Genomic DNA, 24,575 nt, shown 5'->3' with positions numbered 1-24,575 from the left:
AAACCAAATAATTTGTATATTATGAATACACTAATGGTGGGTAACGAATCGCAATCAATGCTTTTCGTTTTCTCTGATGAAAGAAACTACCCTACGGTAACTTTTTATGTCGTAAGATGGCATTGTCTTGAATATGTACATAATCACTTCAATTAAAAATTTCTGAAGCTCTGCATATGACTTGATAATTTTTTATTACGATAAAAGTAAAGGTAACTCAAGATATCTTTTGCGTCCCCCCTTGAGTTTTCTCTGTATCCGCAACTGTGTTCAGCAGTTGGAAAATTTTGGTGATTACTGCCTAAATCTTTTCCCAACAACAGCACTGCTCCTCCATGCCTACATCTCGAACGCCTCCAGCCCTTTCTCATCCCCTTGCTCAACGTCCACGTTCCCGCATCGTAAAGCGCTTCACTCCCGATCAGACTATTCGACAGAAGTTTCTTTAAACTCTTACATATATATCCCCTCAGCGGCTCTTTCCTATTCATGAACGACTCCTGTTCTATTAAACTGCTTTAAACCGTATAACCCAGAAATAAATAAAAAGTCGAATTTATTGATTACCTTGGTAACGAGTAGGACTTGTAAAATAAATTAATTGGACCAAAACTCTTCTATAGCTGTGGCTTGCAGTACCATCTGTAGAATTAGATCGTTGTGGCATGATATGAGCGTGCCCATTTAGCTATTACCATCGTTGACTTTTAATTATTTTAGATCACAAGATACTAGGCATATCAGTGTACTGCTATAGATGACAGATATATTTAAATTACTTAATGAAACGAGAAACTCTAAATTTCCAGTTATTATCCGTTGAGAGAGTTAGTTATCGCGCTAATATTGCTCCGATGGTGGCCGAGTTTTTACGTATATCGCGCAATTGATAAAAGAGATAGTTAAAGCGTCATGGAAAGGTAACGCCAATAATCGTTACAATTTAAATTGAAGTATATTGCAAATTGCACATTTTACGTAATGAACGTGCTGTAATGGATTAATTTTATTTTGCTAGCACCGACGCCGAAGTGGAAGAAGTCGATCGGAAAGTCCTTGATATGTTAAAACTGAAAAAGAAAAGAGAGAAACGGTTCATAAAGAATAAAGGAAGTACGTGTGCGGTGAAGGCAAAAAAGTTTCTCTGCCTGACGAAAAAGAAAAGATTTTATTTCACTGATTCACCCAGCGTCAAAGTCGAAGAAATTGAAGCCCCAAGTAAATGGCTGGAAGGCTGCCCCTGCTTAGAAAGATCTATTACGGAGCACAATGCAAGTATACTTTTATTTTTTAGATACAATAACTCAACAAAAACAGCAACTATTCCCATTCTATCACGTAATTTATCTGTAAACCGTCATTTGTCCTGTGAAATTTTCCTTTTATAGCTCAGTTTTAGCGAGGAGCTTAGGCTATAATTCTGAATGGCATTATACTACCGCGTATTTTTCCAGGTAGTGGGAAAAGTCGTAATTTTCAGGGCAATTGCGATTAGTTCAGTAAAATCTGTATCACACGATTATTTTTTCCGTCCTCAGAAGAATAGATCCAGCAATAGACTTTCAGGGATTGATAGAGTGATCGCTCAATTCGTCATTTTCCGGATCACACGGTCATTCCCACCGTCCCTTTTTCCATGGCTTATTCCGTCACTTTTCGTATTTATACCTGTCATCCAATTAAAAGCTACGCGTGGGGTTTTCTTCCGCTATAAGCGGCCGTACGTTCTGATTGACTCAAGGACGGTGCCAGCGATGGTTTCAGCGACGGAAAAAGGGACTTGCCAATTAATGGAAAAAGGGATGGGATTATCATCCCTCGAGCCATCGCGGAAAATGATCGCGTTAAACCGCCATGTTTATCGTCATCATCGAAGCGATCGCTGGAACTGTCCTCCGAAGGGGATGAAAAAAATGATCATGTGATTTAGGTTTATCTAGGTTATGGTCTGCGGCATGCGAGTAACGGCACACTTAAATGTCTAACTTCCACGGAATCGATTCACTTCCATCTCATCGTTTTTGCGTCAAGCATTGTAGGACTCATTGAACGATTCCATTGAAAATCCAACTGCTAAAACAATAATATTTTCAAATTGGATACACAGAATAACCAACATGAACGGAGTAATCAGGGCTGAAATTCCACCGAAAGTCGTAAATCTCAATATATCGACCAGCGCGGTCGTTACTCGCTATTCTGAAGTGGCTCGGAGGGAACTTTGACGTCATTATATCAACTAAAGGGTTGAAGATGTCGAGTTTTCGCCGCTAATAACTCAAGAAGTCGGCAATGAACCTCAAAAATACGGGTCTCTTTATTTTTAAATCTCTATCACAAACAGGGGCGGTCTGGGGTGTTTGAGGGCCCTCGGCTGGGGCTCATGATAGGGCCCCACTTAACAGGGTCTATTCAGGGATTCCTCCTCCGGAAAATTTTAGAAAACTGTATGCCCGGAAATGAATTTTGACGCTTTCTGGCTCCTGAAAACTAGATAAAATTCAATGAAAAATTACAATTTCTTAAGAAATAATATGCACTATGAAAAGTGAGAATTTAAGAGCTTGTAAAATTTAATTATGTATTATGGCTGTATTATCTATTACTTTGTGAGCTTGTTTCTTGAAACTGTGATATGAAATCTAAAAATAACTTCCAAAATAACCTTTTCGAATAACCCTCTCAAAAAAGCATCAGGTTCTGTTTTATTCTTCTCTATGTTCTGCTATGCTTCTGATACCATTATTTATTTTTTATGTTAATCTTTTTACACTGAGTATACACATAGTATAAAGCAGCTAATGAAATCTTAGAATTTTATAACTCATAACTTCAGGCTTTACGCTGTGAAACCTCTCCATATTGGAAATAAAAACTTTGTAAGGTTTACTGTTATTTAATTATGGGCACGACCCGGGTTTCGTAACCTGACGATGTAACCAAGTTACGAAACCCCCAGGTCGTGTCCATCAGTGGTGCAGCGAGGGGGGGTTTTGGGGGGTAAACCCCCCCCCCCCCCCAGAGCTCAGAGAAATTTTTAAGTTTAATCCATTTTACTCAAATGAATGATATTACAAAGAGAATAGTGTAAGGATTAATAAAATATCCCTCAGAAAGCCGTAAAACTCACAATTTTGAACCATTTATCTTAAAGTTCCGCAATTTATTAATCTCGCACATACCACCCCAGACGGCACAGAATCCTCCGTATCTAATTCGTATGCACATAGTATCCATTGAATACCGCCCCATCGCTTTTCATCAATGGATACTATCTGCATACGAATTAGATACGGAGGATTCTGTGCCGTCTGGGACTTATCCTGGTGGGTATTCCATACCCCCACACACCCCGGTGTTAGTTGCACCTAAACCCCCCCCCCCCCAGCCTTAATTACTAGCTGCGCCCCTGGTGCCCATAATTAAATAACAGTGAACCTTACAAAGTTTTTATTTATTTATTTACAGTTAGAATTTTACAATTGCAAAAAAAACTTAAGTTCAAGTAATCTTTTTGATTGTAAGTCCTTTTTTTATTAAATCATTTCATATATGCTTCACGCTAGACATGTGCGTTGTGGGGGCCCCCTAAGCTCCCTTGGTGACCAGCCAACCTGGCCGGATCGCCACTGATCACAAACAACAATTAAATGAAGTTGGTGAACTTATCCATTGCCAAGCTTATCCAGAATAGTAGCCCCGGAGTTACAACCCAAATCATCCTACCCATCCAATTATTCAGCCCTCAATAGAGATGCCTAATCTTAATTTTCAGCAAAGTTGCGGATTGATGTGAAATTTTCCTGTATGTATAGAATTGTTGGAGGCGTGTAAAGGAAAAAAGAGGCGCATAGTTTCAAAATTTAGGTAAAATAATGTGCTTTTTATACTTATTTGCTTTTTATTTCAGCAATTTTTATGCTAATTTCACTAAAACATGGAAGTGATAGATTATTTTTTTATATATCATAATCTGCATTTAAAGAAAATAGTAAAATTCTGGGAAAAGATTTTCCAGGCACAAAGTACCCAAATGTAAAACACCTGAAACGTTTATTCTTGATATTCAAATTCCTTATTTATCTCTTTCCTGCATAATTGATACGTACTACATATATATTGAGTGAATTTTTGACTCCAAAAATGCAATGCTAATGATTTATCCTATTTCTCTGGAAGAGCAAGAAAGAAAGACAGCTAAAATGCAGCGATAAGAACACTTACAGGTCAAGGATGAGTCGAAATATATTGTCAAGGCTTAAGGTTATCATTGATAGAATACCTGTGGATGCAAAAACAGATGTCGACCTAGGGTATTTCACAGTCGTTGCTGGAAGGCCAATAGAAGAGAGGTTCAATCGAAGAGATTATATAAAAAGAGTGGGCGAAATTGCCTTTGTCAAGGTAAATGCTTCTCCTATATCATGGCAGTATTTTTGAGATTGGAAAAATTAAAACTTATAGCTTCCAAAATTATTTAGGAAGCAACAACAGGCATCTCAAAGTACTTGGTCAAGAGAAAAATAAACTTATTCAAGCATGAAAAATCTCTCAAGGAAGTAAATGCCTCATTGAAGTTTCATGAGCTACAGTCTAGAATGTTCATGTATAATGAGTTTAATAAGACCGAGGAGATTCACAAAAAGTAAGGCATATTTGTTGAGAAGATATGTCATATCATAGATCAGATGTCATTATACTTATTTCTAATAAAAATATATTTACTCATTCAATAAATGATTGATGTGTATATTACCCTCTGCATCAAATCAACACAAAACCTGGTCGATAAATCATATAAACTATTAAATTTTAGAATATTTAATCACAAATAATATCATCACCTTACAATGAAAATTTTTAAATCTCAAAGCTCATTATAAACAATATCAAAATAAACTCAATTCACTCAAAGCTTTATCCCTACACAATTGTTTTATTGAGTTTATGAATTTTATTATAGTAAAATATAAATACATGAGGTTTTATTACATTTTGATAGTAGTATATTGTAATTTTTGATTAAAGGGAAAAGGCTGTCAAGGAAAATAGACTCAACTTCTTCAACCTGAGGTTGAGTGTCCGAACTAAATTAATTCATGCTCGCTGTCGCCTCTATAAGCTTGAGGAGCATTATAGGACTTTAAGAGTTTATCAAGCATTAATTTATCAACTGAGTCCCCTTCCCTGGCGGAAGGAACATGATCATATCCACTGTAAATTTGGTAAACTCATGATCACAGAATTGCCAACAATCTATGGACCTTATCGATTGAAGTCTCTTGGAGCTGAAGAATCTCTGAAAGATCTCATCGACTTATTTTATCACTCGGCCCACAAGGAAAAACCTGCAGGTAATATAATATTAGCATTTTTCTATATTTTCAGATTTAAAATTCATATGCTCGATGAGAGTTTTACTAGAGTTTCACTTGGATGCCTATTATCCTAGAATGCATCAATGTTTTGATTATGAAGTCAAATGTAAGCCTAACGACCAAAAGTAGTCCATAAAAGTCTAACTAATACCACCTTAATTAATTAATTAATTATTGGAAGTTATTAGAGCCCATCTCTTGCCATCAAATTGTTGTGATAAGTACAGATTGAATCCTTTATTTTCTTCCGGAATTTGATAATGGAAACAATACTTTAAATAGTACGGCCACACCTAGGGCAGCTTGGGGGGTCAAAATGCCACCATCCAAGGGCGGATCCAGGATAGGGACAAGGGGGGGCTAAGTTGGGGTTAACTTCCCAGTAGTAGTGGGGGTCCGAACAAAATTACCCTTATATCAAGTGTAAATTGGATACCCAAGGGGTGGCTATAGTCCCATTAGGCCCCCCAAGATCCGCTACTGCCCCCATCAATTTAAAAAATACTCGAAAATTAAAGAAAAATTGATTCAATGCATGGAATTAAAAAGTGAATCTCAACGCTTTGAGGACTTTCAAAATACCATTTTATGATGCATTTTTTCAAATCTCCTCAATTTGACATGTGAGTTGGTTTTCCATGTCCCAATTACCATGATATTCCCCCCTCATCTGCACTACTGGTGTCCAAACATATATGATATATACATGCATAGTTAGTTGATCTTACAAGCAGAATTTTGGCAGTATTCATACGATTAAATTTAGACTAACACAATGCTTATCCACCATTTCTCTGATCCATGAAATGTTGTGCAATTAACCATTTGCAAGAAATGTACTTCACACATCCTTCACAGCTCCAAGGTGCTTTTGATTATATGGTTCAGATAAATGCACATGGAAATGAATATCTGACAGAAGTTATTGGCGCAGCAAATGAAATGAGAGGCTATTACAAGGAAATATCTGTGAGTAAATAGATTACCATCTATTTAATGCCTAGGTTATATTGGTTTATCACCTAAGTTATACTTATCAGGTAATTCTGTTTCTCACCCAGGGATGCCGACTTACAAAAAAAATATTGGGGGGGCCCAAACTGGGGGTCTTGCCCCAGGAAGTTTTATAAGTAATGAGTTTTTAGTTTTTTAATCATTTTAGAAGAGTCACATGATCACCATTAGAACCCTGATAACTCGAATCTTGATATCTGGACACTCCGGGGAAAATCGACAAGCCTGACACATTTTTTGCTCACACCCATAACAAATTTTAGAGGGGGCTCGGGCCCCCTCAGCCCCATGGAGTCGGCACCACTGTTCTCACCAGTTTTCTCTCAAGTTATAGTTAACAGTGGATCATCAGCCGTACCAAAACTCATAAAAATTTTCAGGCCATAATATTGACAATAATAACTGAATCATTACATTCTTGGTAGTAGAGATGGGTGAAAAAGAACGGAACAGCCAAAAAGAACTGTTCACTGAAATGAACCAATTTGAAAATGAACAGTTCTCTAAAACGCCCTCTTTACTCTTCATGCATACGCTGCAAAATTGTGGCGTATTTGGACCAACAGGTATGCTCACCAAGAGGTATTTTGATCTGCAGCTTACTCCAGCAAGTGCGTAGTCGTCACAACAGATGGCAGTTACAACGCAGATCATCCAAGGTTGTCAAAATGCATCATAGACGACTGGGACCCTCCCCTTCCTTCTCTGCCATTCTCATTTTTGCACGGAAAAGATGAACAAAACCAAAATTTTAAGAAAATTATGACAGCAATTAATTATTTTTAAAAAATGGTTTGATTGAAAAAAAATTATTTATAATTTAGTTACGTGTCTTATACTAATATCATTTTTTGTGGGTTTAAAGAAATTTGATCCAAACTTTCGTTTCAATCCACTCCTGATTTCCTTAGAAAAGATTATGCTTATAGAGGGGGGGGAGGGTGGAAGGGGCAGCTGCCCCCTCCTGCTCTCCTCTGGGTACGCCACGCCCATGTAGAGCAGTTTTTTTTAAATTCTGATGGTTTTATTTCTTCCTGAGCATTTAATTAAATGGCAATGAAATTTCCATACGAAAATTGAAACAGCATTTAAGGAAACGATGTCATCCAATGAGGTCCATCCTATCATCGTGTGATCTTAAATTTTTCCATTGGAATCATACTCAAAAGTCAATTTGCTCTCTTTTTTACGTTTCCTCTAGGCCTTGACGTTGGCATTGGAAACCTGGATTCATGCTCATTCGCTTAGTCTAGCTCATTAATTAGTTCCAGTGCACCCTATTCAACCAGTGTGCACCTCATCAGGGGCGCAGCTAGGAATTAAGGCTGGGGGGGGGTTTAGGTGCAACTAATACCAGGGTGTGTGTAGGTATGTAATACCCACCAGGATAAGCGGTAGGTGCGAGATTAATAAATTGCGGAATTTTTAAAATAAATGGTTCAAATCATGATTTTATTAATCCTTACACTATTCTATATTAAACTTAAAATTTATCTGAGCTCTGGGGGGGGGGGGGGGGGGGTTTATCCCCCAAAAACCCCCTTGCTGCACCACTGCGCCTCATCATAAAAATCACTTTGCTGGTCAAATTCCCATCCTCGATGAGCTATGTACTCCTTTTCGACCACTCTGAATTGGAGCCCCTCCCTCCCATTTCAGAGGGTTTGTTATTCTCCAATATGGAGGCTTGGTTCAGTGGCATTGCTGATTCTGTGTCAACTCGGGACTTAGAAAGTTTTTAGCTCCTGGGTGGAAAGATTTTTGAGTCCAGGACCATACAAATCTTTTGAATTCCCCTCCTGGATGAATAGTACCAGTGGTGACGCAAGGGGGGGTTTTGGGGGATGAAGCCCCCCCCCCCCCCCCCAGAGCTCAGAGAAATTTTTAAGTTCAATCCATTTTACTCTTAATTGGATTGGATTATTACTAATAGAGTAGTGTAAGGATTAATAAAATATCCCTCAGAAAACTGTAAAGCTCACCATTTTGAAACATTTATCTTAAAATTCCACAATTTATCAATCTCGCACCTAACTGTCATCCTGGTGGGTATTCCATACCCCCACACACCCCGGTATTAGTTGCACCTAAACCTACCCCAGCCTTAATTCCTAGCAGCACCCCTGAATAGTACTAGCAAGTAATGGTGAGCTCACAGCTAGCAAGAATTCGTATGGATCCTCCTCTTGTGGTAGAAAACACAGTTTTGCACATGCATTTGCTGAGCAAACTTACTATGGAAGAATTGAAGGATTTTTATTATTCTTTAAAATCTTTTCTATCCATTGATACATCAAATTATGGTTTCCCTAATGGTAGCCTATGTCACCCTAATCACAGCATTGGGATTCTCCCGTCCCACTATGCACTCCTATCCCTATCCTCACCTCGGAGGCATTGGCAGACTCCTTATTGCCGTGATACTTCCTTCCTCTCAACACCCTTCCCGCAGATGACTGAGTGAATAAGTTTTTTGTACTTGGTTCCTGGCCCTTGTGTGTTATATCCTTCTACCACTTCCTTGCATTTACATAATGATTTCAGTGTTGTACATCGAATCAAATATTGGAAGCTTTCCCTTAATAATGACCATCACTCCCATCACATGAGATGCAAACACGACATACACTACACTAATACAAGAACAAACTTTAACAAACTTGGCCCTAGGGAAATGGTGATATGACCATACTACAAACTTCCTCCGATTATAAAAAATATTGAAAAATTTAATGCAATTAAAAAGGTTCATCCTACTAGGTTCCTATTATTCTTCAGAGGAATACTTACGTGAGTAAGGGAAGAGCTTGATGAAATGTTTTACAATGTGTTTTTTTTTCTTTGTTTTGAATGTTAATTATGTGATATATGTGTAGACTGATTTTATGTTTTGTTAAGTAACTTATGTTTATGATTGATGTGGCTTATACCTTGACAATTGGGTGGTTTCCTATTATTTTTTTATTGCCTAAATCGAAAGATTATTACTCCTGGAGTACGTATTTCACGCTTTTAGATTTTTAAATGACGATATCTATTTTTCGCGATTAAATGAAAAGTGAAAAATTTCAAGCGTGCAAAAACGCGACGGCTAAGTATGAATGATGGGAAAAAGTCCGTGCGAACATTTCTGGTTCCCCCTCCCGCCTTGTGAGGTGACCTTGATCGAGGCTCTGAACGCTGATAGGACGCAGGATGCTAGCGGGTAGCTGAGTACCTTGCTGGCTGGTAGCGCTTGGCTTAAAAAAGGTTTATTAATACCTTATCAAACGAAGAAAACTTTCCGACCTTAGCCAGTTGTAATAAGTGATTATTAAGACATGTTTCCCTGAGCTCTGCGCCTCATGCATGCATTGGTAACCTCAGGCTATGTATAACTCCTATCCTCTCGTGTAGAAATTAGGTCCCTGTGACGTCACGTGGAGTGGAATCGCATGGGCGCCAATCTGGCCTTTTTCAAATGAGGATAAAATTTGACCCTTGCCATTCGTCTAAACCGGTATTTCTAAAACCAAATAATTTGTATATTATGAATACACTAATGGTGGGTAAGGAATCGCAATCAATGCCTTTCGTTTTCTTTGATGAAGGAAACTACCCTATTGTACCTTGGTCTTTTGGAAATAACATATATTATTATTATTATCACCCTTCTAAGGACCCACCCTGAGTCCTCATCCGCTGGTTTGAAAAAGAGAGATGTTACCAGTAGCTATGTCCTGACTTAGTTATTCTTAGTTTGTAATTTAGAGCCTCTTCCGTACTTTTATTTCCTTCTGAATGAGAAGTGATCCATCCATTTGATTACAGAAAGCTTTGGAAAATCAACTGAAGAAAATTCAAAAGGACCATGACAGATTTACAAGAGCTTATGATTGGGTAAACAACAGGAAACAACATTTGCGTGCCGCTACACTGTCAGTAGTAATTCAGCTATTAAGCTGTCATCCTAAATATGATTCAGATCATTAATTTCAACCAGGAATCATTCAGATATGAAATGATTTTCTTATTTTACAGGGAAAAAAGAGATGATGTAATGAACACATTTATGGGTGACAAACACCTTAAAGTAAGAAGAGAAGTTTTGATTGCAGGGGATAAACATCTGTCAGTGAAGAAACTGAACATGGAAATGACAACCATACTTAACATGATCCAGGGTGATGCCCACTATATTTTGCATGAGTATCTACGCTTACCACCAAAAGTGAAAAAAGTAAGTGTATCTTCTCCATTAAAGAAATAAAATTCACTTAGTACATTCCCCACAGGATTTTTATTAACACGTTGCGTACGGATGGCGAGAATTCTCGTCATTTTTTCCCGAACGTTCTGGACGGATGACGAAGATTCTCGTAATTTAGGCGCGTCAACCTAAACAATTCTAAAGCGTACAATATGTATGCATTAGTACGTTTTCAGTTGTCGTTCGTTATTCATAAAGAATTGATGCATCACAACGTTTGATTGGGTAAAGTCATACTCTAAACATTAGCTTTGTAACCATGTTTAAACCAAAGGCATTACGCCCTAATAGGCACATATGCTACGTACATAAAATGTACACTTAAAAAGCAATATGTAGTTGAAATTTCTATGAGAGAACATGGTCAACCCTATTTCAAATCATTGATAATATTAACTCTCCCTTGTATTCATACCCTGCAGTGTTCATCCTTTGTTAAAGAAAATTGAGATGCATTCCTTCTGAATGGTTCCCTCCACTCACATGCAACCACGCGTGTAAACGAAATGATCCACCAAAAATTATCAATTCAAGTCTCACTAAAAATGGCCCACACCCTGTGCTTGTGGAAAAATTTATAATCACCTGCCCCTCATATTAAAAGAGGCTACCGCAGTTAATAAGTTTGAGAAACCATTTCAAGACTTCCCTACTCAAACAGGCATTTTATAATGTAGCAGAATACTATACTTGCAGTGGGAACTAATTTCTCATTCAATAAAAAATACAGTATGTCTATTTATGAAATACATATGTAATTTTTGTAATACATATTTTGTTACTATACTCACACATTCTAATGTCTGATTGACCTCTGCAGGATAAAGAGTAATATTATAATAATTAAAGCATAAAATAATATGAAAAAATTTAGAGGGCGGTTTATAACCTAAATCTCTTTCTTCTCCATTGGTTGAACTAGATGGCCTATATTGCAGTACATAATAAAATACAAAATTTGACACAGATTGAAAGAAATAGCAAAACAATTGTTGCAATGGAGAAACACCTCTATGAGGCATTTGCGATGAGAACTCATCCTAAGGTAAGCCTATTTACCTTAAAATAAGTATGCATAATATAATACTATCAACTTCTTTTTTCTTCTATTAAATGAAACATTTGTGAAATGTAATAATTGACTACTTGATAAATAATGTACAACACAATTTCAAATATCGATGGCTAAGTTCTAACAACAAGTATCTCCAAAATTTCAACTTTTCAGGAGAGCAAAAAACGATTAATTTTTTCTAATTTTACACTAAAATTAAAAACCAAAAATTCATAAAACTGAAAAAGAAGCTATTGTGCTGCAACATAATAACCCAATAAAACCCACTTTGAAACACACGCCCCCAGTGACAAACCTTCTCCTCTCACCACATGACTTTCCCCCACTACGGTGCCGAACTTCCCCTCATACCACGTGACTTTCCCCCACTACGGTGCCGAACTTCCCCTCATACCACGTGACTTTCCCCCACCCCGGCTCCGAACTTCCCCTCATACCACTTGACTTTCTCCCACCCTGGCACCAAACTTCCCCTCACACCACATGGCCTAGCGGAGCGCCCTCATTGGCCGAAGTGTGGCCAGGAGGGGTATAAAAGGTGGTGCCGGAGACTGTTGGAGTATATAATGTTTGGAAGGAAATTTCTTAGCTTTTCTACAAAAAAAACACACACTTTATTGCCGACTAGTTTCGGTTACACTGTACCATTTTCAAGACTAGTCAAATGGTACAGTGTAACCGAAACTAGTCGGCAATAAAGTGTGTGTTTTTTTTGTAGAAAAGCTAAGAAATTTCCTTCCAAACATTAAATATGGAATTCTACAAAGTAAAGGCCTCAACAATTCAGTGCACACTGTTGGAGTACATTGCGGTGGAGGGAGCCTAAGGGAAAGAAGCCGATTGACACCCTCGTCGGTCATTCTTCCCTATGGGTTTAGATGTTTCGTCCCCTGCTTCGGCAGGATGCCCCGTACACCGCCGTAGCCAGAAGCCACCTGCAGAAGCAGACCATTGGAGCTGGGACGGAGCATGTAGCCACTGTCGCCGCCATACCGCTTGCGGTTTGTGGACCTGCCACCAATGCCGGACCCCCTGCCAGAGCTGTCGTGGATCCATGGAGATTCCCAGAGAGGCCATTCCGGACGGATCCAGCCCCATATACCTTTGCCCTCTCTCTTGTAGGGGAAAGAAACCAATAAATGCACCCCCGGGTGTTTTAAACTTTACATCAATGAGTTTTCCTTCCACAATGATTACCCGATCCTGTGTGCCGGGGTGGGTCTCCCTCCCACCACCGGAGGTCAATGGAGCCACAAAAAAGCATACACTTGCCAACAAAGAGTTTTCTTTGCTTGAGTTCTATTTTTTAATGTCATTACACTTTGTTAAAGATACCTGTGTCAAAGCGGCCAAATTTTGAGATACAAGTTGTTAGAACTCAGCCATCCATATGTACATAGATGGATTGGCTATATTGTGAATGTTAACAAGTTAAAAACGCATTACTCTGTGCATTCCAGCAACCAAAAAATTACAGAAATGACAATAAGCATGACAAACTTAAGAGGTCAGTGAAAATTTTCAAAGGATTTTCATGGGGAGAATATTAAGTTGGCTTTCTCGAATGCACATAGATTTGCTTCATCCTTAAAGGGAGATGGAATTCTAATGGCTCAGAAGATGGCAGGAAAAATATCTTGTTTGCGATCAACAGTAATTTCATTGCATAAAGATGTTTCAAGGGTCTGAAGATGTAGAATTATATCAAAGACAATAAATAGTGGACTCAGCCCTAAAAATGTCAGCCATTATAAGTCAGCAATCCTAAGATTGATTTGAAGCAACTCTCCAATCTACAAGCCTTTTCATAGAGATGTATTTCTTCTCTTTTACATCCTTTAAAACCTGCATGGGCGTACCCAGTGAGGGGCAGGAGGGGGCAGCGGCCTCACCCTGGAAGCAAAACTCGCAAAAGTCTTTGAGGAAAATAATATTTTTTCAAGCAAATAATTTTGAAAACCAATAAAGAGCTGTTACAGTTTCCTTAAAATGTTGATTTCATTCACCTTTTCCATGCTTAAATCTTACCTACAACTTGAACAACCATGGCTTTTTCCCCCCTAGTTTTGATCCTGGGTACGCCCTTGAAACCCTGTCCTATGTAACTCAGGGCCATCCCTTGCCCTTCTTCCCTTCCACCTCTTCTTCTACGATTGCTTTCATCAGGCCATCATGTCTCATAATTTGACCAACTCAGTTGTCCCATCTTCTCCTAAACACATTCAGTGCGGAGCACGTCAATTGATATGGTCCAGTTGAAGCCGAGGTACGGAGCACGTCAATTGAAGGGGTCTTTCTCCACCTCCGTACATGACTAATATCCACTTCCGAGTCTTCCAATTGTATGCACGGCCTTTAACAAGCTTCCCTCTTTCGACCCGTGTGCGCTGTTTGTAAATAGCAGTATTTGAACGGACGTTATGGCACGGAAACCACTCTTTATTTTTCTTTTTTATTTTATCGGCCGATTCTGATGACGTTCATGAAAATAATAATAATAATAATTTATTTTGTCTAGAGACCTTACAGCAAAAGATATAAGACACGTCATGAAAGGAAAAAAATGCATATATATATATATATAATAGATTATAAATAATTGTATGTTCACAGGATATTAATGCTTAATTGGAGGAATCAAATAAGTATTCGTTAACAGAATAATAATTCTTCTCATGAAGAAAAGATTTTAACTTCCTTTTGAATGACTCCATTGACTGAATTGATTTCAAATGCGCGGGAAGTTTATTATAAATTCTGAGGCCCAGCTCGCGTGGGCCCAGCTTTGATCTGTTAGTCCTAATGGAATGATAATGAAGGTTATTACAATTCCTAGTTTCATATTTGTGAACATCACAATTGAGCATAAACAAATCAAGATTATAACGTACAAAAATTAAAATTGATAATAAATATACACACGGGAGTGGAAGAATGTTAAGTGCTTTAAAAATAGGCTTGGAGGGAGCATCAAAAGGTTTTTTTGCAATGATTCTAATTGCACGTTTTTGTAATGTGAACACCTTGGAGGCATGAGGGGATGAGCCCCAAAAAATTATATTGTATGACATTCGAGAATAAAAGGCTCAGGCCCGCATTGAATGTGTTAAGGTCTTTAGAGGAATTATCTTTTCTCCCACTCTTCTTCGCACTTCCTCATTCCTTAATTCATAAATCTATTTCATCTCCATCACCCTTCGGTAGTTCCACATTTCATATGCTCCTAATCTTGACTTCTCTGCTGTTATAAACATCCAAGCCTCGCTCCTAATGAGAAACATGCTATGCCATATGTAGTACCTGATGAATTGTCTCCTTAAAGAAAACGTCACTATCCAATGAAATTAGAAATGGTGAGAATCTTGTGAAATATTCCAGCAAACTATACATTGGGAAAAATGAAAATTTCATGCCTGGAAAGGAATATTCACTAAATTAATCGATACAATCACAATAATTAAGTTTCGTTGGCTTTTGCAGTGAAAGGATTGAATCACTTAGTCTTTCCTCCTCCTGTGATAATGGATAAATTTATTCCATGTACTTGAATTCAAAATAATTTAACTTTTCTTGCAGCTGATGCATAAAGATCGATCAGATTTTCCTATTGCTAAGAAGCCAAGTGTGGCAAAATCTTCGGTGAGAAAAGATGATGACTTTTACACTGAAGATATTTTTGATGCACTAATGGACTACCATACAAGTTTGGAAGAGAGTCAGCTAGTAGAAGCACGTCAGCAATCATCAGAGTCAAATATTTCACACCAAGAAACACGTTCTACCCCCTCCACAGAGAGAAGTGATGTAGACTTAGTTTTGCCAGATAGGGACAGCATCGGAAGTGTCAGTGGGGTATCTATATCAAAACTAAGTACAGCAACAAATTCCACAGCTTCAAGCCAAGCTGCAAAGCATGAGGATTCTAAACCCAATGTAGATCCAAAGGAACTAAGAAGAAAGGATTCTGCTTCATTCTATCCAAACAACACAGTGCAATGGATGGAAATTGATGTAAAAAAGATCATTTTGGAAGGAAAGAGAAAACTTTTGGTAAAAGGCGATGGAAAAGATGACAATAAACACAGTAAAACTGCAACGCCAAAAAAAGAAAAAACAGTGAAAAGAAAGGAATTTAAAGAAGACGATAAAATTGAAGCAGCGGAAATTGGTTCCAAATGCCAAAAGTATTCCCACAGAATTCATGCAGGTGCTCTGAGAGATGAATTTTCGACTGTAATTTCTGAAACTTCATCAATGTCCAAGGATGTGGAGACATTTTTTCCCAAAGAATCACATTTTTTCAATGCTCCAGAATATTTTAGATGGAAAAATCTGATGACTACCACGTCCGAAATGGGATTAAATAAACTAGAACAGACCAAAACAAAGAAGATCTTGAAAACGCAATTTCGGCCACATGTGGAGAGTCAAGCAATTATCAAATTCCTGCAGTCTCCATATTTTCCCACTCTGCCAGCAACGGTTGAGAAACCAGATAAATGCCAAGTTAATTCCAACCCTCTTGAGTTCATGGATCCCAAAATAGACAAAAATTTGAGAGGATTAAAACAGACCTATTATCAAAAAAAGACCTGTCCCTCAAAGTGTAAGTCTAAAGAAGCTTTACATTAAAATTACTAGTAGAGAAAATCATCAATAAAGACTTCTTTCAAGGAAACATTATTTCATTATAATAATTAAAGTTTTCTCAATTAATGAAAGGTTTTTTTAAATGAAAACAGTCAATGAGCCAAGCTCATAGCCAGAGGGCTACGGATACTGCAGCCACCCTCCATCCAGAATTTTTTCCCTTCACGAGTAAGCAGCAGTATTTTGTTGCCCATTTGCATGAATCAGATAAGCATACATTTCATTAAGTCAGCTACATATTTCTTTTGCATAATGCTGAAAGTTAAATTCATTGTTGGCACTCATTACGTAATTTAGCTATCTTAACTAGCGGGCCACTCTGTGTTGCTCGGGAATCCTAGTACCCAGAGAAGTGGGAAACTTGGAAGTAATGGTCACATGGCAGGATTTTTAAGTAAAGCAACAAATCAAGTATGATGATGGTGTACATATGTGACAGCCAACATCGGGAAAAATGATTTTCATGTTCCACGCACAGGATCATCTTAAACCCCACTCCACAACATTGATTGCTGCGTGTGTCCATACATGTATAGACTAAAAACATCTAGTTAACTCATGCCCCACCAATAAGTCTTGCTCCGAAATGATTAACAGGTAGGTGTAGCATAGGTCGATTTAGGGGAGTAATACAGGGGCAGGTGTCCCCCCCAGACGCTTAAAAATTAGACAAATATTTTAAACAGTTATCATTACATTCATTTTTTTGTGCAATATAGAGCCTCAATCATTTAATTTCATATTAATGACTTTCATGTTAAAATAAAGAGAATATTTTGTTCTGTAATTGTTGTATCTTGTTTTTAATCTCAAGTGTGAGAAGATCGTTTGCTACTGGCCCAGGGGTATCTATCCTCTGACACACTTTTTCAGGATAGCTAAATTTTCTAATGAGTGCCAATAACAAACAATGAATTTGACTTTCAGCACTAGGCAATAGAAATACATACAGGGCTGACTTAATGAAATGCATAGTATTCCGATGTGTGCAAATTGACAGAAAAATATCATCGTAGGAAACCCACATACCTCCCAAGTACCCCCTGATGCTAATTTCTGGCTACATACCTGGGGAGTTAATTGTTTCCTATCCCTCCATACAGATAAGTGAAGAATTCAAATATAATAATAAATAATACCGCTATCTTTATTTTCTAAGCAAATTATGGACTATTAAGTCCTCCCTTACGTATTTTAGAAGTGCATCCAAGCCCTGGATGGTGAAGAAACCATCCAGGTGGGATTCAAACCAAAGACCTCTGGGTTAGCAGGCAAGGACTTTACTCCACTGCCATAGAGGCTGGCATGAGCATGCCCTCTACCAAAGAATGACCAATTACACAAAATTTTATGCCACACACAGACATATGGGAGGATTTAAAAGAATAGTTCTCAAAATAAAAGGGATGAGCTGGGACGATGAAAAGAGTAGGAGGGGCAGGTATGTAGCCAGAAATTAACCCATGGCATCTATATTTTACTACCTTAATTTTCTTGTACATCTGGGATTCTGAGAGCCATTTATAGAAATAAAACAAAGCCAAATATATTGTACATGATTTAATGACTGAATTAACATCCCTAAGCAACATTAATTCATTCAAACAAAATATGCTCTATTTGTGCAATTTCCTTTGAATCAACCATACTTATGACTGCTGTTAAAAGCTTGAGAAACATTAGTAATCGAAGGAAGACCACAGGAGGGAGTCAATTTATTACGAAGCATAAAATACATGATATGCAAATATTTTTGCCCACTGCTAAATAATAGACCAGGTGCAATTTACGTTGCTCGTACACAATGAATGACTGCTGGAATAGACATGGGATCACAGAATTTGTGGCTATTCATTCCTTGCAGCACCATAAAAATTCTATAAAACTATAATATATGATGGTTTTTTAAACTAAAAATGAAATAAACAGAAACATAACACCACCGCTTTTAGCTGTTCCTTTAACTGCCCAACAAATACTGCAATATGCAGCAAACCTGTGCAGTGGAATCACTGATTACATTTACGACAATGGGCTTGCTATGAATATAAATTAAGAAATAAAGAAAAATAAATGCTGTGGAGGAATAAAAAAAAGTTAAGTTACAAATTCAATGAAATAAACCATAGAAAAAAGAAAAAAAAATACAATATGAAAACATATCTTTTGAATAAATTATTAAATCTCTTAATCCTCAAACATATACATGGTAAATATGTCCGTATAAGACAATGGGATATAAATTATCACAGAAACAAATAAGTTATCTCTTTCCAGCATGTAACTGCTGAATATTGAAGTTTAAAATGGCACAGCCTGCTCAAGTTAACATTTGACTAATAAGTTAGCACAATTTAAATAACAACCTTTGAGACAACCGAGAAACGATGCAATTCATTTAGCATCTAATAACCATTTCCTATGCAACAACCTAATTTCCTGACAGAAGCAACGTATATCACTCTCATCGACAGAAAATGAATTGCAGTCAATTTATTCGATCAAATCAACGACAGCAAGGCACGGACAGGGTAAAATTTCAGTGTCTGGATGCTGTCAAGAAGCTACCTACGACAATACTGACATAAGAAATAAGGACGGCAGCAAATTAAGTCCATCACCACACAAACAACAAAAATCTATAGTACATTGCACAAATTGTAACAGTTAACTGGTACATGTAATACAAATCCTGTTTCATCAAACAGTATCACTGAACGAAATACTGGATGCTGAAAAGTAACTCGATTATATGCTCATGGCCCATTAAAAATGGCTCTTTGGTTTTAAGTCAAGGTTATTACTAGCATCAATGTATTACCTTCAGAAAGACACCCTGAATGAAAATGCCGCTCGATAACGAATTTTGAAAATGGCTAAGTAAGCTTTAAAATCTTAAGATTGAATTTAAAATCAAGGCGTATTTCAAGGCGTATTTGCTGAAAGTAAGTACTAGAAATGCATCCCTTATCCTTAATCGAACCATTTTTGTTCCTTAAAATCCTAAAATTTACAATGCAATAATTAATATAATCACAGATTTTCCCCTGCAGCGCCTTAATTCACTGGACTGGATAACATGCGACCCCCAAAATAAGGGGAGTCTGACACAAAGCCCAATGCTCTCTCCTGAATGTCTAGATTCCTTTTACTCAATTAATTGGGTGCAGATATGCAAGACGTGATGACTTGGTAACGGCATCACTCTACGTGCTATGACTTGCTGCAGATGATGATGACATCACGGCACCCCTTGCAACATCCACCATGGTTAACATTTTTTAGGATGCCATCCTTGAGCTGGACACTTCTGAAATTCCTCTCTGGTGTACACACGTTTTGGATGGACTGGTAACACTGTCAGGCTTACTCACTGCATGCGCTGGTGATGAAGTACCATGCTTAGCAGAATCCTAAATAAGAAATGCAAAAAATCAACATGCCATAAATTGTACAAGTGAATTGTTTCACAGATAGCGTAACATACAGTTTCTTATATCTAGAAGTACCTAGATAATGAGTTCAACTGGAAACTGTACATAAATGATTGTTGTATTAAGCTTTGCTCATCCGTATTCCTTTTAAAATTTCTGGTAAGTCACTGCTCTTCAGAAATTCTCATGATCAATACTGGCCAATAATCCTAAGATTGGTTTGACGCAGCTCTCTACTCAATTCTCCCATCAGATAATCTTTTCACACCTACGTATTTCTTCTCTTTCACATCCTTCTTTACCTGTTCCATGCATGTATTTTATTTGAAGTCTTCCTTTTCTATTGTAGCCATCTCTCAGAAATTCTAATTCCTATTTCTTATGGTGTATTTCACTCAATAATTGGGTATGAGACTATCTGTAGAGGAAACTTTCAAGAAAAGGTACCCTAGTATCACCAACCTCATCATGTTCAAACTTTGCTGAGTGGTAGAAATGACATTTTAAGAGATTTTAGCTCAGGTTGGGCATTAGTTTTAAAGATATTGACAATATAAAGAATAAGCAAAGCTCCCATATTCATGTAACTCACAATAAACAATACTGAAATGTTATGTTACAGCCTGGTCCATGCTAGTCGCAATTGAAGAGGAGTCTGGGCATATGTACTTCACTAGTACTTCCTATTAATAATATCTCAAAAAGTATGGGCCATTGCTCACTTGATAAAACATATGTATCTCTTAAAATTCCATTTCCTAACATGCTGTGAAGTTTGAATGTGATCTGGTGGTGACAATTGGACACCTTCCCTTGTCAACACAAGAAATTGTTAAAAGGCTGTTCAAAAATAGGCTGGAAGCTTAATATTTAAATTAAAAGCTGAAGAGTCCAGCCTAAAATATCCCAAATAGTAAGAAATAATATTAAAAAATGCTTTGAAGGGTTTCTATGAAAAAAATAATTTTTAAAGTATTCAAGAATATTTAGAGATGAATGAAATTGCATCATGCATCTTTTTTTTCCCAGTCTTATTGAGAATATTTGTACTGTGAATATTACGTAAATTTTAATGGTAAATATTTTTAATTCATTGTCGAACAAAGCTCATACCATTGTGATATAGTTTCCATGGCAAATTACATACCTACATGTGTTTGACTTAATGTATTCACTCATCATAATCAATGAAGCAGTAAATCTCATTACCAATGTTCCATCACATCTTAAATTATTTACGGGGTTGATCATTTGGTTCTCTCTATGAATTCAAATACATTCAATACAGGAGGAAATCACTTAGCTTCATGCTTAAAGCTTTTTAAAATTAATGCAAAATGAAAAAAATGCACATTCACGACCATAATAATACATCAGTATAAACCATTACGCATTATTTTTCATTTTTGAACTTTAACAGTATTCAAGATTTAGCTAAAGGTCAAGTTTTTAACACGTTGCGTACGGATGGCGAGAATTCTCGTCATTTTTTTCCTGAACGTTCCGGACGAATGACGAAGATTCTCGTCAATTAGGCGCGTCCACCTAAACAATTTTAAAGCATACAATACGTATTCGTTAGTACATTTTCAGTTGTTGTTCGTTATTCATAATGAATTGATGCATCATGACGTTTGATCGGGTAAAGTTATATTCTAAACATTAGCTTTTTAACCATGTTTAAACCAAAGGCATTACGCCCTAATAGGCACATATTTCCAAATCGGCGTTCCTAGGAATTTAAATACTCCGGTACGCAACGTGTTAAGTGAGACTGAAAGGCATTCTGGGATGGCATTGATTACACCCAATATATATTTTGTCCCCATGATTCCTTTTCATGGCATTTTTTCACTTTACTGAGGATAATGCATAAGGAGGATAAAAATATACAATGCATATCTGATAGTGTAAGAAAGGAGTAGTACAACAAATACCTACCATTATGTTACTAAATATTTCACTGGAGTAGTATGTCATTCTTATCAACCTACTGGGTTGTTCCGAATAAACACTTTGTTATCAAGGGCTTTAAATGTCTTCACAGCAGGAGAAAAAAATGAAAGGTTCCACGCAAAGTAGAAATTCACATCACGGAAGGATCTCAGCTTTCATGCTTTTAAAGTCAATTTTGACCAATGAAACCATAAAAAAACAAGTTCTACCCTGATAACAATCAATGTGAAAAGCAGATTATAAGTGAAAGCGAAGCGTAGATCAGATTTAACTAAGAGTTTTACATAGGAAACTTACATCTGAAAAATTAAGAAATTTCTGTAACTTCTATACATTGATCCACTATGTAGGAACAATCACGATTTTTGACAAGTGAAGGTAGTGGATTATTTTTCAGAAAATGTCTTCAGCAGCATAAGCAAGAGTAATGAAGAGTTAGTAAGAAGCATGCTCATTGGTAATGTTCATGCTATGTTAAGAATGAATGCATGGCAGAAGGAAAATAAACATCATGCATAAAAAAGTAGGCCACAAGTTAAAGTAGTGCTCTGAATTAGGACATTTTTATTGCCAAAGAAAAGTTAGTGAGACATACATGATTAGTAAAAGATGAAATCTCATAAAAACTACATATATGATGGAAACAAAATTGAAGATTAGTCATGACATCTCAAAAGACAGTATTTGTGCCGAATTCAATTTTATAATTACTGATTAAATTTCTTCATGTCCAATACTTCTTCCTTCCTATAAAAGTACACATCATAAGGCTTGTTTAAAAATTCAAACAGAAAACAATCTAAATATTGAATTCCATTAAAGATTACCAAAATATTGCATTCCAGTAATCATCTCTCCACTAAGTTTTCCAATAGTTCTGCATCAGGCGTAACTGTCGAAGTTTTATGGCTTTCTTATAATGCACATGATACATACAGGTGTTTTTCCAAAAGACACCATACTTCACTTTTGTCGACCGGTGACGTGCACAAGACTAAAAACAATTACTTAATGAGATTAATAGCTTGTAATAGTCAAAAGCATAGAATTAAATATAGGCTTGATAAATATAACAGGCAATAATTAACTGAGATATAGTCATTTTATAGCAAATGAATAGAATTAAAAATGATAACTAAGAAGTAGAAAATAAAGCCATTAGCACTAAAAAAGTGATCACAGAAATAAATTCGAGATACTTTATTTCCTAACTTTAAGATCAATGAGTATATTTTTGACATGAATTAAAACTGAGATGCTCACCCCACATTTAATGTCAGAGATGATTGAAGTTATTTAATTATTGGAACATGGGAGTTATTTAATCAGAATACTTGATAACTTATTATAATACTTTGATAATAATAAAGGGAAAACAATAGGGTGGTTTCCTATTATTTTTTTATTGTCTAAATCGAAAGATTATTACTCCTGGAGTATGCATTTCACGCTCTTAGATTTTTTAATGATGATATCTATTTTTCGCGATTAAATGAAATGTGAAAAATTTCAAGCACGTGAAAGCGCAACTGCTAAGTATGAATGCTGGGAAAAGCCCGTGTGACATCATTCTGGTTCCAGCTTCCGCCGTGTGAGGTGACCTTGGGGCGAGGCTTCGAGCGACGTTACGATGCAGGCTACTAGAAGGTAGCAGAGTACCCTGCTAGCAGGTAGTACTTGGCTTAAATAAGGATTATTAATACCTTATCAAACGAAGGAAACTTTCCGACAACAGGCAGTTTTAATAGTTGATTATTAAGAGATGTTTCCCTGAAGTCTGTGCCGCATGCATGCATTGGTAATGTCAGACGTTGTAAAACTCCTATCTACTCGTATAGAAACTAGGTCCCTGTGATGTCACGTGGAGTGGCATCGCATGGGCGTCAATCTGGCCTTTTTCAAATGCAGTCAAAATTAACCATTGCCATTCGTCTAAACTGTGATTTATAAAACCAAATAATTTGTTCATTATGAATACACTAATTGTGGGTAACAAATCGCAATGAATGCTTTTCGTTTTCTTTGATGTAGGAAACTACCCTATTAGAAACTTTAGAAAGTCTTGACTTGCACTCATTCAAGAAATTTTGCCAATTTCTTACGTTATTACCATGTTTACAATGCATTGGTGAGATAAATACATAACTCTTAGGAATTGAAAACATTATAAAGGAGAAAGACGTATTAAGTCGATAAAGTAATTCAAAGTAACGGAGGAAAAAAACAGAAACAACTGTTCATGGTGCTAAACGAAGCCGGACAAAAAATCAGGCTCTTTAAAAACTAGAATCATCCAGATCATAGTGAATCCACTTAAAATACAACCCATTGTCAATAATACCCATATCGCTAAGTGGGCATCCACATATGTAACATTAAATTCTCAAGCATTCAATTCATAGTAGGGTAGTTTCCTTCATCAAAGAAACCGAAAGGCATTGATTGCGATTTGTTTCCCACCATTACTGTATTCATAATATACAAATTATTTCGTTTTAGAAATACCGGTTTAGACGAATGGCAATGGTCCATTTTTATCCTCCTTTGAAAAGGGCCAATTTGGCGCCCATGCGATGCCACTCCACGTGACATCACAGGGACCTAGTTTCTATAGGAGAAGATAGGAGTTATACATCGTCTGAGATTACCAATGCATGCATGAGGCGCAGAGCTCAGGGAAACATGTCTTAATAATCATCTATTAAAACTGGCTAAGGTCGGAAAGTTTTCTTCGTTTAATAAGGTATTAATAAACCTTTTTTAAGCCAAGCGCTACCAGCCAGCAAGGCACTCAGCTACCCTCTAGCAGCCTGCGTCGT

General features: G+C 37.0%; 2 protein-coding genes across 9 annotated transcripts in view; one reads left to right on the top strand and one right to left on the bottom strand.

Annotated features, from left to right (window-relative positions):
• Nucleotides 1-618: 618 nt before the first annotated feature.
• On the top strand, nt 619-16,394 carry LOC124168298. 3 transcript variants are annotated; one of them, XM_046546448.1, is made up of 10 exons: nt 619-920; nt 1,019-1,271; nt 4,180-4,404; nt 4,482-4,645; nt 5,029-5,354; nt 6,211-6,347; nt 10,203-10,309; nt 10,413-10,611; nt 11,564-11,686; nt 15,293-16,394. In XM_046546448.1, exons 1-10 carry the CDS (start codon nt 913-915, stop codon nt 16,346-16,348), a joined length of 2,598 nt encoding a protein of 865 aa, XP_046402404.1. In that variant the 5' UTR covers nt 619-912; the 3' UTR covers nt 16,349-16,394. The 3 variants fall into 3 exon arrangements, with proteins under 3 accessions (XP_046402404.1, XP_046402406.1, XP_046402405.1); XM_046546450.1 differs by lacking the exon at nt 15,293-16,394 and adding an exon at nt 12,595-12,888; XM_046546449.1 differs by lacking the exons at nt 619-920; nt 1,019-1,271 and adding an exon at nt 3,478-3,867.
• A 1,517-nt stretch (nt 16,395-17,911) lies between these two features.
• LOC124167558 (tubulin polyglutamylase TTLL5) overlaps nt 17,912-24,575 on the bottom strand; it is a 51,630-nt gene continuing 44,966 nt past the window's right edge. For 5 of the 6 annotated variants that reach the window (XM_046545521.1, XM_046545522.1, XM_046545519.1 and 2 more), the window contains 2 exons: nt 22,584-22,750; nt 22,303-22,503 (listed from right to left, as the gene is read on the bottom strand). In XM_046545521.1, coding sequence (XP_046401477.1) covers nt 22,616-22,750 — 135 coding nt within the window. In that variant the 3' untranslated portion in view covers nt 22,303-22,503; nt 22,584-22,615. Of the gene's footprint in view, nt 19,780-22,302; nt 22,504-22,583; nt 22,751-24,575 lie in introns of those variants that run through there. The other variant, XM_046545520.1, reaches the window with a different exon arrangement.

The sequence above is a fragment of the Ischnura elegans genome, chromosome 11, assembly GCF_921293095.1.
Source record: "Ischnura elegans chromosome 11, ioIscEleg1.1, whole genome shotgun sequence".
Classification (NCBI taxonomy): Eukaryota; Metazoa; Arthropoda; class Insecta; order Odonata; family Coenagrionidae; genus Ischnura; species Ischnura elegans.
Note: the sequence above shows the minus strand (reverse complement) of the source record. Positions and strands in the feature narration are given on the sequence as shown.